The following is a 17,157-nucleotide window of genomic DNA, read 5'->3' on the forward strand; positions in this document are numbered from 1 at the left end:
GCCGACTTGGAGTTTCATCGCGTCTACGAGTTCCTGTCTCGGCTTCGTAAGGAGTTTGAGCCCCGGCGTGCTCAGTTGTTTGCTCGTGGCCGTATTTCTCTCATGGAGGCGCTTTCTGAGATTCGCGCTGAGGAGACTCGCTTACGTGGTGCTGGTTTGCTGGAGGTTCCCTCGGCGCTCGCTGTCCGGACTTTTTCTACACTACCTGCTGCACCGACCCCTTCTCGCTCGACTGCTCCGCCGCTCTTGCCTACTCCTTCTGGCGGCTCAGGTCGCCCCCGTCCACATTGTAACTACTGCAACAATGATGGTCATATTGAGCCGAACTGCTACACGAAGAAGAAACACTTGCGCAAGGCGCGATCACCATCTCCAGCGACTTCGTCATCTACCTCGACAGCTTCAGCCATCGCCTTGACTGAGCAGGATATTCTGAGACTTAAGCGTCTGCTCGCTGCTTCAGGTTCTTCCTCAACGGGTACTGCTGGTTCTGTGACTGAGGCTTCCCGCACTGAGCAACCACCTTCTACACAGTCAGGTACATCCCCATGGGTTCTGGACTCTGGAGCTTCCTTTCATATGACTTCTAATTCTTCCACTCTGTCCTCTCTTCGTTCGCTTGATTCTCCTGTTCATGTCCTCACCGCTGATGGTACTCCCCTTCCTGTCGTTAGTAGAGGCACTCTTACCACTCCTTCTTATTTTGTTCCTGATGTTGCTCATGTTCCTCGACTTACCATGAATTTGTTTTCCGCTGCTCAACTCGTTGATTCTGGTTGTCGTGTCATCCTTGATCTTGACTCTTGTTCTGTCCAGGACCGTCGCACGCACACTCTGGTTGGGGCTGGCCCTTGCCGCCGTGATTCTGAGGGCCTTTGGGAGGTGGACTGGCTTCATGTTCCTTCCTCCGCCCATTCTCTCGCCAGTTCTTCCGCTTTGGTCGCCTCGGCTACTGGCTCTTTCCAGCAGTGGCATCATCGCCTTGGTCATCTGTGTGGTTCTCATTTGTCGTCGTTAGTTCGTCGAGGTCTTCCGGGGTCTGTCTCAGGAGATGCCTCCTTAGAGTGTCAGGGTTGTCGTCTTGGCAAGCAGATTCAGTTACCATATCCATATAGTGAGTCAGTGTCTAAGCGTCCTTTTGATTTAGTCCATTCCGATGTATGGGGTCCGGCTCCCTTCGATTCGAAAGGGGGTCATAAATACTATATTATTTTCATAGATGACTTCTCTCGTTACACATGGCTTTATTTCATGACTTCTCGTAGTGAGGTGTTGTCCATTTATAAGCGTTTTGCTGCCATGGTTCATACTCAGTTCTCTTCTCCCATTTGTGTGTTTCGTGCTGACTCCGCTGGCGAGTATATCTCTAAGATGTTGCGTGGTGTTCTTGCTGAGCAAGGGACTCTCTCTCAATTCTCTTGTCCTGGTGTTCATGCTCAGAATGGCGTGGCTGAGCGCAAGCATCGTCATCTTCTTGAGACGGCTCGTGCATTGATGATTGCTGCCTCTCTCCCGCCGCATTTTTGGGCTGAGGCCGTCTCCACCTCCACCTATCTCATCAATTTCCAGCCTTCCGCTGCTCTACAGGGTGGTGTTCCTTTCGAGTGTCTTTTTGATCGGTCTCCCGATTATTCGACGCTTCGCTTGTTTGGTTGTGTTTGCTATGTTCTTCTTGCCCCCCGCAAACGCACCAAACTGACCGCTCAGTCTGTTGAGTGTGTCTTCTTAGGCTATAGTGATGAGCATAAGGGTTATCGTTGTTGGGATCCTATCGGTCGTCGGATACGTATCTCTCGGGATGTGACTTTTGATGAGTCTCGTCCCTTCTACCCACGCATACTAAGTTGCTTATTCCTAACAGTTGGATGATTAGGAAGTCAGTAATACCCCCAACCCACCAGCCACCAGGGATCAGATCTCAGGTTGGGCGCTTTGGTTTTTCATAAATGCAGATTGTCGATTCAGTGGAAAACGATGTTTCCATGGATAGTGAGGCGCCCGCGCTCACTTATTCAATTTCGAAGCTCCACTACCTCGACCCGATCTTTGAGTAGGTATTGTATAAGCAGCGGTGGAGGCAGACCCGGCTAGTTTCCTTTGTGTACTGTAAACACGGTAGCTACAGTGCACAAAATGTTGTCTGGGATGGCCTGGGGCTTCACCTAATCCTAATGCCGCCACTGTTTGTGAGTACGTGCATGTGTTGTGGTGTGCGTCTATGTTGTAATCGATGTTTCTAAGAAAACATTAGCATAAACAATGGGAAGTGCATGCATTTCAATGCGTAGGAGACAATGGATTCCTGGCAAATTAATAGACCTTTTGGTATTAAATTTGGGCACTAGAGTTATCCTTAACAATAATATCAGTACTAAGATTGGCCAAAATTATAATTTTTATTGTCATTCGAATTGACATCAATAAGAAGAATGACAGCCACATTGGAAAAGACATTAATATTAACATGAATATATCGTCAAATTTTCCTAAATAATGAACTTTAGATGGCAAAATAACATCAAAATTCTCCAAGTAATATTTTTGTACCAAACCTATCAAATATTAATATTGTCATAAAAATGAGAATTACATGTTGGTCATAATCTCATTAGCATTATTTAGGGCACCCCCTCCCCAATTTAAGCATCAGGCTACATTATTACTCTCTCTGTCCTGTAATTTAACAGTGTTTTTTTACACTGGTGTAGTGTCAAAAACAATCTTATATTATGGGACGAAGGGAATATTAAGCATCAATGATACTTGCCAAACGTACGGCCAAAACCTTATTTTCACATCTGGCCACACATATCTACCGTGCGAAGCGGTGTTGAAAGCCGAAAACATGGGCACCCAAGAATCATAAAAAATATATGGGATCGTTCCGTGAAAATAAATCTGTCAAATAGGATGCCTCAAAACTTGCCCCCCCCCCCGGGGGGGGGGGTCAAGATCCATCGCTTTTCTTGTGTGTATATGAATATTTACAAAATACATGTTCAAGTTTGCTTCAAAAAAATTAGTGAGCACTTTTCCAATATAGGGCGAACAATTTTCTAGATTTGTTCATGCAATTTTTAATAAATATTTACACATTTTAAAAAGTGATATTATATTTTTAGAAATATTCATTCTTTTAAAAATCTCCATATAATTAGAAACTGTTTACGTATTCTTATTATGCTCCTCTCTCTGAAGGTGAAGGAGGAAAATAACCATGGAGATAACTGATTTATCCATGACCAAATTACTCAAAGACTACCCGTCAGTGGAAACTTGTTTTGCACTAGTGCATTAGTTGTCTCTTCATACAATTGTTGAAAGTAAACCATATACACCATCAGATGTTACAGTAGTACCACATTTTTGCTTGTTCCATAATCCATATACACCAAATTAAAGTGGTTTATAATGATACAATAGTAGCACATTTTTTCTTGTTCCATAATCCATACACACCATCAGATGTTACCTTTCTTATCAGTTACAGAGAAAACCACACTTTTTAACCAAGTAGCTAGGTAGGTAGCTGAGCAGAAAGCATAGCCACAGGAGCTACATCGCAGGAAAGGTAATGCCGGTGTGCAAATAATCAACATGATCTTCACAAGATTTACTTGTAGATAGCTCGTCGCGTCTTGCCGTTGGCCTGCGGGATGGACTCGGCTCCAGACACCGAACTGCAACGCTGAGCATGCGGTATATTTCTCTAGCGGTCTCAGCATCCGGCAGCACGAGCCTGGTGTCCAGCAGATCGTGCAGGCGCACAACATTGTTCTTGATGGCCAATGATAGGGACGAGAGCAGATCGCCTGGATGAGATCCCATAAATAGCTCCAAAACAAGCACTCCCAAGCTGTATACATCACATTTTTCCGTCACATTTTCTGTATATGCTAGCTCTGCAATTAGTACAAATTAATTAGTGTATATGTTGCAGCCATAAAGTTCGAAGTTCATAAAGATTATTAGATTACATCAAACTCTACATCTACGTACATATTCATTGCCAAAACGGCGAAACTACTAGTTAAGGTTTTATTTTTTGTTTACCTGGGGCAAGATAGCCTTTTGTTCCAGCAAGCTTTGTGAAATTCTGGCCACAAATATTGAGAATTTTAGCCGTACCGAAGTCAGAGATGCAAGCTCGGAATTCTAGATCAAGCAATATGTTGTTGCTTGTTATATCTCTATGGACTATTGGTGAAGAACAATCATGATGCATGTATGCCAAAGCATGAACCACTTCCAACACAATATGTATCCGCCTTCTCCAATCTAACTCAATCGCCCTTTCATTGTCCTTCAGTGTTTTTGCCAAGTCTCCTCTCTCCATATATTCATATATAAGAAACCTGCCTTGGCTAGAGGAACAATACCCATGTAGCCTTACAATGTTTCGATGACGAATCTGCACCAATGCCCTGATTTCACGATTGAACAATAGCTCGTTCACAGAACACTCGTCTTCTATCATGTGTATCTTCTTCACTGCAAATATTTCGCATGTTGCAAGTCCAGCTTTGTAGACAGATCCATATCCCCCAGTTCCTATGCAATGCATCTCGCTAAAATCATTGGTTGCTTCAACGATTTGCTTGAACACATTTGCCCCGTCAAAACTCCAAATAGAGAATACTTTTGCTTGTGTTACTTTATCGTTGCCAGTTGCCCTGATTTTGTTTCTTTTATGCCGAAACATCAATATCAGCACAATAAGGACAAGACATATGAAAGGTAGAACAGTGGCTAGTACAAGTATTTTGTATCCTTTCCTCTTGCCTTTGCTCTGAGTTACACTATTACAAGGGGGTAATCCATTCACCACACCACATAGCATCTTATTATGCTTGAACCACTGGTTTGGAGATCGTTGGAAGACCTTACTCTCCGGGACCGGCCCTTCCAATTCATTATAAGATACATCAATGGATGTCAAGCTTTCCATATTCTGAAATGATGATGGGATGGAACCATTTAGTTCGTTGTGTGAAAGATTCAGAGTATCTAGCATGATCAAACCACTAAGTTGGCCAGGTATTGCCCCAATAAATGAATTTTCACTTAAATCCAGTTCATGTAAATTGCCCAATAAGCCTAGCTCGGCATGGATGTTTCCTACGAAGTTATTGTGATTCAACTTCAAAAGGCGAAGCTTCAAACAATGCTCAACTGAATCTTGTACCGAACCATTTAGGTTATTTGGTGACAAATCCAGTAACTCCAGACTTGATAGTGCTCCGATTTCTTGTGGAATGCTTCCGTGGAAAAAATTGTCCGCGAGGCTCAAGTTGAACAATTTTTTTAGATTGCCTAGTGCACTTGGGAGCACTCCTTCAAGCTTGTTTGATGAAAGGTCAAGTAACCCTAGTTGAGATAGTTGCCCCATACTTGTGGGTATTTCCCCTGTAAGGTTGTTGTTTGAGATTCTTAGCATCTGAAGATTATGGCAACCCCCCCAGTGATAAGATAACTGACCAAATAAATTGTTTGAGCTCATATCTATGTAGACAAGGTTTGGATAGACCCCCATCTCAGAAATATCTCCTTCTATTTGGTTCCTTTCAAGACGAACACGGACAAGGCTTCTGCAGTTTACCAAACTTGATGGCAAAGGGCCATTGAGATTGTTGTCAAATGCGGTTAATGTCTTGAGCATGCCGCCAACACACAAGTTAGGTGGCAATTGACCAGAGAGATTGTTACTATCAAGTTGTACATATTGGAGATCCATTAAGGTACCAATTTCTTGTGGAACATGTCCGGAGAATTGATTATCATCAAGGTATAAGGTATTGAGCTTGGTCATATTTCCAAAGGTATTGGGGATGGAACCCTTGAGTTTGTTTTTGTCAAGTTCCAGGTCTTCTAGATTCACCAAGTAACCGAGTTCTCGAGGAATGCCCCCTGAAAGTTGGTTTTGCCCTAGGTTCAAGGTAGTGAGCTTGGTCAAGTTTCCCAAGGCATCGGGGATGGAACCCAAGAGTTTGTTTTTGTGAAGTTCCAAATCTTCTAGATTCACCAAGGACCCTAGTTCTCGGGGAACATGCCCGGAAAGTTGGTTATCATATAGGTACAAGGTAGTGAGCCTGGTCAAATTTCCAAAGGTATTGGGGATGGAACCCAATAGTTTGTTTCTGTGAAGTGTCAAGTCTTCTAGGTTCACTAGGGAACCTAATTCTTGAGGAACATCTCCGGAGAGTAAGTTACGGTGAAGGTACAAGGTAGTGAGCTTGTTCAAATTTCCAAAGGTATCGGGGATGGAGCCCGTGAGTTGGTTGTTTTGAAGCAACAGGTGTTTGAAATTCAGCAAGGAACCTAGTTCTCGAGGAACAAGTCCAGAGAGTTGGTTATCATATAGGTACAAGGTAGTGAGATTGGTCAAATTTACAAAGGTATTGGGGATGGATCCCGTGAGTGTGTTGTTGCTAAGAGCAAACAATTCTAGATTTACTAGGGAACCTAGTTCTTGTGGAATATGCCCGGAGAATTGGTTATCATGTAAGTACAAGGTAGTGAGATTGGTCATATTTCCAAAGGTGTTGGGGATGGAACCGGTTAATTGGTTGTTGTGAAGCGACAACACTTGCAAATTCACAAGGGAACCTAGTTCTCGAGGAGCATGTCCAGAGAATTGATTACCATGGAGATACAATGTAGTGAGCTTTGTGAAATTTCCAAAGGAACGTGGGATAGAACCCGTGATTCTGTTTTTGGAAAGTTCCAAGTCTTTCAGATTCACCAAGGAACTAAGTTGTCGAGGAACATGTCCAGATAGTTGGTTATCCCATAGGTACAATCCGGTGAGGTTAATCAAACTCCCAAAGGTATCGGGGATGGAACCCATGAGATTGTTGTTGCTAAGTGCTAACTCATGTAGTTTCACCATGTAACCTAGTTCTCGAGGAAGGTATCCGGATAACTGATTACCATCAAGGTACAAGATAGTGAGCCTAGTGCAATTCCCTAGGCTTGTTGGAACGGAACCCGTGAGGTTGTTGGTGGAAAAATCTAACCTGGTGAGCTTCTTTAGGTAACCTAGTTCAGTGGGTATAGGACCAGACAAGTGGTTGTTTGACAAGTCCAATCCAACGAGACTCTCTAGTTGTTTTATTTGCGTGGGTATTTCACCGGAGAGTTCATTCCCCTGGAGCAGCAGGTGCCGCAGGTTTGGCAAGGATGATGCTAAAGCGGGTGGAAAGGGGCCCCTTATCTGATTGTAGGGTAGTCGGATGCTCGTGAGAGTATGCAACACCGTGAAGTTGAGGGCGTCCAGCTCCGATCTCAGTCGCAACCCCCTTAGAGTGATCTCGGTGATGCTTGCTTGATGCTCGCCACACCTGATGCCATACCAGCCGCATGGCCGTGTTGTGGTGTTTCCCCAGGACCGCAGCTGGGCCGGGGGGCTCTCTATGGTGGCTTTCCAGGCGAGGAGGGCTCCTGCCTGTTCTTCTAGGAGGCGTGGGGGTGGTGCCGCCATGGCCCCGGGACCGGGAGACGAGGCTAGGAGGAGGAGGGCGAGCCAGACAAGCTTTAGGTGAGGGGAGGTCTCCATGTCCATGGCGGCTGGAGTAGCTAGCTAGGTTATTGGTTCTGTGCCAGCTGTTAAACTGAACTGATCCGTGGGAGTGTTGATCTTATGTAGGTGCACCTCTCATCGATCATGCTTAGGTGAGAGAGACTAGCACGGTAGCACCCAGTCGTTCCAACAAGACGGCAACAAGAATGCTGTACGTACGCTGACTGGTCTATGGCGTCTATGGCTGGAATTCTGTTACTCTCTCTCAACTAAACTGCTCAAGTATCAAAAAAATGTGTCCACGCAAAAATGGATCCTGGAATTAATTTTTGTCTGTGGGCTGCGGCGTAGATTTATTGGCCTATCGCTGTTAGTGGAGAATCGAGAAATTAAGTCGCTGGTTGATTCCCTGCTGAAAAATACACTGCCGATTTATTGGACTACTTGTGAGTGATATGGTTGGACTCTGACTCGAGGCTACAACACTTGGACAGCAGATGTTGTGCTTCCGGCAGCATGCAAAGGGAATATATATATATATATATATATATATATATATATATATATATATATATATATATATATATATATATACAACAACATGCCGACATGCATGTTTCTCGATCGAGTTTAATTTACAAGTAATGTATACGATTGTGTTGTACTACCACGTAATCTGTCATCTGTGTGCTTGAAGAATGTTACTATTTATTATTACTAGATGATGCCCCGCGCGTTGCCGCGGGAATTTTGTAGCACATGATGTTAAGAAATAAATGCAAAACTATTAAGTTGAATAATACTGGATGATGGTATTGGATACAAAATAAACTTCTGACGTCTCACTCGATATCACATTTCTCTAGGTTTACAAAGTATATATAAACCGTCTAACAAACCACTTGTATTACCCTAATGATGTCCAACATGATGTAAATCAAGGCATGCTAATGAAAAATTGGATATACTGCTTGATAATTGAAGCGCCTCCTAGGTGATATTTTATAGTGACATAACTGCCTTATTGTAGCCAACGCTTGCTATTTTGAACTATATTTATAGTGACATAACTGCCTTACTGTTAATAATTTTCGTTTATGTGTCATAACACTTCTTAACTGGATTATATGGGTATGTAGAGTAGAGATGGCCAAAGTATTTTCCATCTGAGCATATATGGCAAATCAAGACATGTTTGCATCTTTTCTGCACCTTTCTGTAGACATCCATGAGCGTGTATGGCAAATGTGAGATATATGTATTTAAATGTGGGATACCAACTGTCCGGAGGAATAATAGAGGAAACTCTCTCATACATGAACACTGCAATGCAATTTGAGAATACACAAAATTAATGCAAAATCAAACAGAATATTGTTGATCAAAATCTATAGAAAATTTGTCCTATATGCCTTTGTTGAAGTAAATAAGTTAACTAACCTGCAAAGGAAAAAAATAAGGATACACAAAATGGATGCTAAAGCAAACTGAATACTGTTGGTCAAAATCTATGGTAAAATTGGTCTATGTCTTCGTCGAAGTAAATAAGTTAACTGACCATTCACAATCTCCTTAGTAGCGTCATCTTGGTAAACTGTAACTGTGCACATCATATACTGAACCATACTATGATGGGTGATGTGTAAAACAATTATTCAGTATATATCAAGTATATAGATGAGTATTGTACTTGATTCTTGGTTCTATTAATCCTGGGGAAAATTTAAATGGTATTCTTTCCCGTCCACATCCTCTGAAATAACAATGAAGGGTTAAATAAATAGAACCTTAGTCCAGTTATTTTGTGTGTAGAGGTCATCGCTATTATATGAACCAAGTGAGTAAGCAAACACGATTACTTTGTTTCCTGAAATTTTATTTACAGCCCACAACATGCCAATGTCATGGCAAAAATTCTGAACGGAACACATCTTCAGAAGAAAAAAAGAAAGATCAGGATCTCTCACCTTGTCATATGCCAATGCTCACAATTCCATCAATTTTGGACGACAGAATAGAAACCCACAACATGAGGGGAAATAAATAGGAAAAAAGCAGAAATGCATTTTTTAGAGGAAATAGATGGTACTTTCTCTATTCTGTTGAAGAAAACGAAGAGGGAATGAGCAGGGATCTGGGCGCCGCCGGGCTGAAAAGCTAGTGATGTTTACCTTGGTTCCCAGATCTGACCGCCGTGAATAAAACGAAACTCGCCTGTCAAATAGGTCTCAGATTGTTATCTCCTTGATCTCCTCATGGATTCTTCGTCCTTGTGAAAGCCAGGAACATTGTTTGGGAATGGGAGTGATGCACATGTGGTGGGGCTTTAATAAAAATAACGATCCGAAATCAATGGATAGTACTCCTTTTGGCCCTAAACACCTGAATTGTGTGAGAGTTGAGACTTCAGAAGTTAGAACATTGCTTGAACATCTTTGTAGAAGAAAGTAACACTGAAAAAGAAAAGATAATAAGGCAGATCTAGCTACTTGTTCGGTGCGTGTAGTAGCAGCTAGCAACGTATGACATAACTAATCTCAAGTCCAAATAAGAAATCATCTAAATTCGGAGAAAGACGTATAAGTAATTAAGGGAAGAAAACGCCATGGCCACCACTACCAAATAATTCAATTTGAAAACGCAAGCATGTGTTCAGATGCGAGCAGCCAAAGACCTGATGTTGCAACCTCACAATGATGTAGTTGACGTACCGGAGTGAAAGCTAGGAGATTGACATTCATAGTAGAATTCACCGGCGGTAGGCAGAATGCGGGAACAAAAGTGGACGAAGACTTGTGCAAAGGGAACGCTATGAAGCATGTGCGCATTGGTGGTGAATGGTTGATGAACCGATGGGCGGCCGATCGACTGCCTCGTTGCTTTAATGTGTGTGGGAGCATAGGAGGATGAAACGGCTGGAGTGGGTCGGGCGATAAATGAAACGATGGAAACTTACAGCATCGTGAAAAAAGGACGGAGTTTTCCCAAAAAAAATATGATGACATCATCTGATGATGTGGCTTCACCAAAACGCAGGAAAATTACATAGTGGGAGGCATCTATTTAGGAATAGAGGATAAGAAAAATAAAATACGATTATATATTATGGACGTTTCGAAGGGTGCCTGTATCTAGGTCTGCTCAGGAAAAATATCTAGGTTTGCTTTAATTATGTGCTTGAAGCTTTTCTACCCACGCTAACTATTTTTTTTCCTCTACAGAAACAAAATTTTGATCTGCGATGATAATAATGTGATACAAACCACTCGAGTCCAATCATTTTTCTCTACGCCAAATATTCCAGGCGAAAGGAAAATTCTTGGGTTCTAAACCGTCTGTTTTGATGGGGTCAAATCACTATGTTCCATCTTGTTCCAATACATTCCGTAAAAGTTTATTTATGTAGGTAATTGTTACAACCTTCTGCATGATGTTTTTTTCGATAAAGGATATTTCATTGAATAGATATATTGAGGTGATACAATCGCATCGAAAGAAAGATCGGCATCTGCATAGCTTGATGCACACAGCCAAAAAGTCCAAACTACCCAAAAAGAAAATTCGCTTTACACCTAAGAAAATAAATCAAGTCCAGCCTAAGGTGTGGCAGATCCTGTCCGGAGATCACACCGTCATCCATGGGGGTAGAAAACCTCCCTGACCGTACGCTCCAGCCATGTAGACGCCATCATAAAAAGGTCCTTGTCCTCCGGCCTCTGCAGGATAGACCAAGTACGGAGCCATTGTGTACATACGTGAATAACCTGCATTGGAGATGAGACACGTTTACTATTAAAAATCACATTATTCCTGGTAAGCCACAATGTCCAGCATAAGGCAGCTGCCCCACAAGAATATGTGCAGAATATTGTTTATCAATACCCCACAACCAGTTGCCGAACATGTTACGTGCACTACGTGGTGGGTATAAATTTGAAGCTACTTGAACTATGGCCCAAACTGCCCGAGCAAACTTACACTCAAAAAATAAGTGTTTAATAGACTCGTCATGTTGGCAAAAAACACATATCTTGTTACCATGCTATGCTGCGTCGTGCTATATTATCTCTAGTTAAGATGACTCCTTTATTTAGAAACCAGAGGAATATCTTCACTCTTAGAGGAATTTTGAGCTTCCACAATTTCCTGTTATCTATCGGAACATCACAATGAACCATTGCATCATACATGGATTTGACTAAAAATTTTCCATTCTGATGCCACGCGAGGACCTAAAAGATCCCTACGAAAAGAAATATCAGGGTTTTATTTTCCCAAAACTTGTTTGATCGTGAGAAATTTATATCTGATGATCCTATACAAGCTCGGGTATTGCACCATGAGTGGGTTGGTCCCGAGCCAGGTGCCTTCCCAGAATCGAACATGAGAACCGTCCCTAACCGAGAAGGTTCCAAATTGGAAAAAGAGTTCCTTGGCCTTCATCACGCGACACCAAAAATGTGAATCCCCGGGTTTCCAATGAACTTGAGAAATGGCTTTGGATCCCACATACTTGTTACGAATGATTTCCTGCCACACCCCATTCTGAGTGAGTAGTTTGTAAACCCATCTGTTGATAAGAGCAATGTTTTTAATCTCAAGGTCTTGAATTCCCAGTCCCCCTTGACCAAGGCACTGAAGAACCCCTTTCGGGAGGTGGAAGAATGGCAACATGTATAAAGCCTTGTTGCCGAGAACAGAATTGATCAAGATCAATCGCCCCCGTAAGACAATAGTTTGGCCTTCCAGCTGGCTAGTCGTTTCTCAAGTCTCTCTTCCACATGCCTACACTAAGCGATAGTTAAATGTCGATAGTGTATGGGAATAACCAGATATTGAATCGAGAACTGCCCGAGCTGGCATCCAAAAATCTCAGCATACACAGGTGCTAATTCTGGATCATCTCCAAAGCAAAAAACTTTGCTCTTATGAAAATTAATTTTGAGACCAGAAAGTTCCTCAAAAGCACATAAAAGCAACCTGAGATTTCTTACTTTATCTAGATCATGATCCATGAAAAGTATAGTGGCATCCGCATATTGTAGAATAGATAGACCATCTTCTACCAAATGTGGAATGACACCGCTAACTTGACTGGCCAGCTTAGCCCGCTCAACAAGGGTAGCTAGCATGTCGGCCACAATGTTAAACAAATTAGGGGATGCGGGGTCCCCTTGGCGAAGCCCCTTCCTTGTCTAAACATAGTTGCCAACATCATCGTTAACTTTGATAGCCACACTACCTCCAGAAACAAAGTTCTCGACCAAGCGACACCATTTTGGCGAAAGCCCCTTCATGCGTGTAAAGTTTTCAACAGAAAGGGCCACTTAACTTTATCATAGGCTTTTTAAAAATCTATTTTAAAGATGACTCCATTCAACTTTTTATGGTGAAGCTCATGTACAGTTTCATTCAGTTTCATGCAGCACAACAACTCCATCTAATATGTTGCGGCCCTGCATTAATGTTGTTTGAGTGGGTTTGATGAAATGGCCAGTCACCCCGTTCAACCGATTAGTTGCGACCTTTGTAAAGATTTTAAAACTTACATTTAGAAGACAAATCGGACGATATTGTTGAATACGACTAGCCTCCTTAATCTTAGGCAAAAGGATAATTTCCCCATAGTTTAAATGAGAAATATCAAGGTCTTCAGTATGCAGTTGGTTAAACAACTGAACCAAGGATGCCTTAATCACGTCCCAAAAACATTGATAAAACTCTACCTGAAAGCCATTCGGTCCCGGAGCCTTGTTGTGTTCCATTCGGAACACCGCGGTTCGAATTTCCTCCTCAGAGAACGGAGAGGTTAAGAATTCATTTTTCACTTCCGAAACTTGAGGAATGTCATCATTTAGACTCGTCCAGCTGAAAAGTTGTTTCAGCTGAAGGTCCAAAAAGCTCTTTGTAATACTTAGTAATAAAATTTCTGAGTCGTGCATCCCCCTCGATTCAGCCTTCCTCCTGGTCAAGAGAGAATATACGTTTCTTTCTGTGTCTGCCATTGGGTTCTGGATGATGTGATCACAACCTAATCTATCACGTTGTTCTTAAACCGATATAGGTGACATATGTGGTTTCAAGCAACATTTTAGTAAAGATTTCATTTCTCCAATGATGGTGTGCGCGCCGTCGGCGCTAATGAGGGGCTGGCAAAAAGAAATATTAATCTGAAATGGGTCTTTTGAAATAATTGGAATCTACCTTTTGAAATTGTTCTTGTCAATAAATTATAATCAGTCTTTTGAAACAAATAGAAATCTACCTTTTGAAATCAGTCTTTCCATAAATCCGGGCACGCTCATTAGCTACTCCAAGAGAAAGGTGTGATAGCTCCCGGGTGCCTAGGCACCCTCTATGAACAGTAAAATTAAAAAAATCTGAAACTTTCCAGCATTAACGATGATCAAACTTTGTAGGTTCCTACAAGTTTTCATGTCAAAATATCATGTAGAGAAAGATGTACAAACAAGTTTCAGATTACAGCTAAAAAGTGCTCAAAACTTCAAGCATTGAAATATTTTCCGTGTGTAGAGCTCCTCGAATAGTTTTTTGGCATGAAAACTTGCAAACACCTACAAACTTTCATCATCTTTGATGCAGCAAAGTTTCAGATTTTTCCTATTTTGTTTTCTATTTCTTTTGATTTTACTGTTCATAGAGGGTGCCTAGGCATCCGGGAGCTGAAAATCCACTCTCGCTACTCCAATGACCCGGAGCCTCTCCATGCTTATACCGAGCAGGAGTCTCCTGAATACAACGGCCTTCTCAAAGGACACCGGGGCTGTGCCGAACTCCTCTACAGCCATCAGCGCGCCGATAACCTCCTCGGCCAGCGACATCAGCCACCCGCTCATCCCGAACTTGACGTTGCCGTGGTGGAAAAATGTCCACCTCGGCGGCGAGGGGAAACGTACTCGTCTTTCGTCGTGGGATCTCCGATGGTGTGACAATAATGGAAGAGGAGAGGAGGGGCAGCGACGGTTCTAGATTGGGCGACAGGGGCGGCATGCTGGGAGAGGAATATGAGAGGCGGCGAGGGGGAAATGATGGACTAATTTTCCCTTGACTTAAGAGAATGACTTGCACAAATTCCAGCACAGACTCCATCGATATTAGTAGCGAGTACTTATGAAGTAGAACAACCAAGTACTAACAATTTTATCACCTTTAGATCAACGTCAACAAACGAACGAAAAAAATGCCAACCACTGTAAAACTTGTAATTTAAGGTGCCTGCACGGAAATTACTCCATCCCTCATCCGGGAAGGAGGCTCAAGTTGAACTGTTCATTGAGAAAGTCTTTATTGGTACAAGTCATGTGCACTGATCTGATGGTCATACTTTGGTTAATGTCTCATTTAATTCATGTGCTTTCATTGTGTCACTATATGCTCGAGTGTCCTAATCGCACGAAATTACAGCCATAACTTTTGTATAAGAAAAGTATGGGCTCCAGGTGAGAAGGTTCAATTTGAACCATTCCTTGAGCGAGTCTTCGGTAGAAGTCATGGTGCGCTGATATAATGGTTATTCCTTGATTGATTCCTCACTTAATTTCACTACTTTGATTGTATCGTTGTCACTGTTTTCACTTTCAGTGTAATTTTGTTGAATTTCATTAATTTTGGTACATACTGCAATAATTGTCTTTCGGTCGAATTCAAATATGTGTTAAGTTATTTTCAGCATTTTCAAAATATTTGATTGGATTCAGTCAAATTCAATTGGATAAGTCATATTCAGTCAAATTCAAATATGTGTTAAGTTCAATACATTTTTGAAAATTCATGAACAAATTTTTGACATTCAGAGGATTTTTTGATATCCCAAACTTTGTTTTTCAAATTTCAGAATCATGAACAATTCTCGAAGAAAAAAATCCAAATATAAACAGAATAGAAAACATTAAAGAAGAAAAAAAAATCCCTCACATGGGTCGGCCCAAAATGCACGCAGGGACGCAAATGGGTTCACAGTTTGGGAAATGAGAAGAGTGGGTTGGAGAAATGTAGGTTTCTAAGGCACAATGTTGTTCATTGATGATGCTGAATAGAGGTTAGCACCTTTGTGAGCATCATAATAAACATCCGGCATGAATACACTTGCAATTGTCAGAATAAATACATGCTTAATTGTTATTCTACCACTATAGACAAAGATGAAAATGAAGATTTGTAATTACATTATAGACTAATAAGTAATGTTGTTTCGAGTATCATCATATGACATAAGAATATATGCTCATTATTTCCCTAATCAAAGCTTCATGAAGGTTAAATTAACTTAAATTTGAACAATGACCATTGGGAACATTGGTTCAAGTGATAGCCAACATTGAGAACAGTCCACTGGTTGGATGGTTAGGAAGTCACTGATACCCTCAACCCATCAGGGATCAGATCTCAGGTCGGGCGCTTTGTTTTTTCATAAATGCAGATTGTTCTTTCAGTGAAAGACGATGTTTCCATGGATAGCGAGGCGCTCGCGCTGACTTCTTCAGTTTCAAAGCTCCACTCCTTCGACCCCATTTTTGTGTAGGTATTGTGTGAACAGCAGTGGAGGCAAACCTGTCTAGTTTCCTTTGTGTATTGTAAACACTGTAGCTACAATGCACAAAGGCTGTCTGGGATGGCCTTGGGCTTCGCCTAATCCTAGAGCCGCCACTATTTGTGAGTACGTGTGTGTGTGTGTGGTGGTGCGGGTCTGTTTTTTTTAGAAAAGGAGGATGACCCCGGGCCTCTGCATCTGGAAGATGCATGCGGCCATTTTATTGATTATTCTCGAGGACCTTACAAAGTAGAACAACAATATGTCTGAGTCCGCCATCTTGGCAACATCTGCCGCTACCCTATCCATATGATGAAGGGGTGCAAGTCGGGCCATATACCCAGACCGAGCCATCTACCGGGAAGTGGTGGGAGTCTGTGTATGTGTCTATGTTGTAATCAATGTTTCTAAAAAACATTAGCATAAACAATATGGGAAGTGCATGCATTTCAATGTGTAGGAGACAATTGATTCCTGGCAAATTAATAGACCTTTTGGCATTAAATTTGGGCACAAGAGTTATCCTTAATAATAATATCAGTAATAAGATTTGCCAAAATTATAATTTTCATTGTCATTGGAATTGACATCAATAATAAGAATGACAGTCACATTGGAAAAGACGTTAATATCTTCAAATTTTCCTAAATAATGAACTTTGAATGGCAAAATAACATCAAAATTTCCAAGTAATATTTTTGTACCAAACGTATCAAATATTTGACATGAAAATGATAATTGTCAAATGCACTGCCAAAACCTTATTTTCCCATGTGGCCACACATATCTACCACGCGGAGCAGTGTTGGAAGCCGAAGACATGGCCAGTGAAAAATCTTAAAAAATATATGGCGTCGTTCAGTGAAAATAAATCTGTCAAACAGGATGCCTCAAGACTTGAGGGGGCATCATTTTCGAAAGTATTCTCAAGATCCATCATTTTACGATTTTAATATGATACTAAAAAGTGATGATCATTTAAGAAATGTCATAAAAACTGACAACAAAACTAATACTCCTTTCCGCCTAAATTAAATGATGCAGACTTAGTACGTACATACTAACTTTGTACTAACTCCGCGGAAAT

The 17,157-nt window shown here is 41.6% G+C and overlaps 1 protein-coding gene across 1 annotated transcript; it reads right to left on the reverse strand.

Annotated features, from left to right (window-relative positions):
- Window positions 1–3,387: 3,387 nt before the first annotated feature.
- Window positions 3,388–7,605, reverse strand: LOC123446833 (probable leucine-rich repeat receptor-like protein kinase At1g35710). The gene is made up of 2 exons (XM_045123373.1): window positions 4,054–7,605; window positions 3,388–3,902 (listed from the first exon to the last, which is right to left on the reverse strand). Exons 1-2 carry the CDS (start codon window positions 7,559–7,561, stop codon window positions 3,556–3,558), a joined length of 3,855 nt encoding a protein of 1,284 aa, XP_044979308.1. The 5' UTR covers window positions 7,562–7,605; the 3' UTR covers window positions 3,388–3,555.
- Between the last annotated feature and the right edge of the window lie 9,552 nt (window positions 7,606–17,157).

This window comes from Hordeum vulgare, chromosome 4H, assembly GCF_904849725.1.
Source record: "Hordeum vulgare subsp. vulgare chromosome 4H, MorexV3_pseudomolecules_assembly, whole genome shotgun sequence".
NCBI lineage: Eukaryota > Viridiplantae > Streptophyta > Magnoliopsida > Poales > Poaceae > Hordeum > Hordeum vulgare.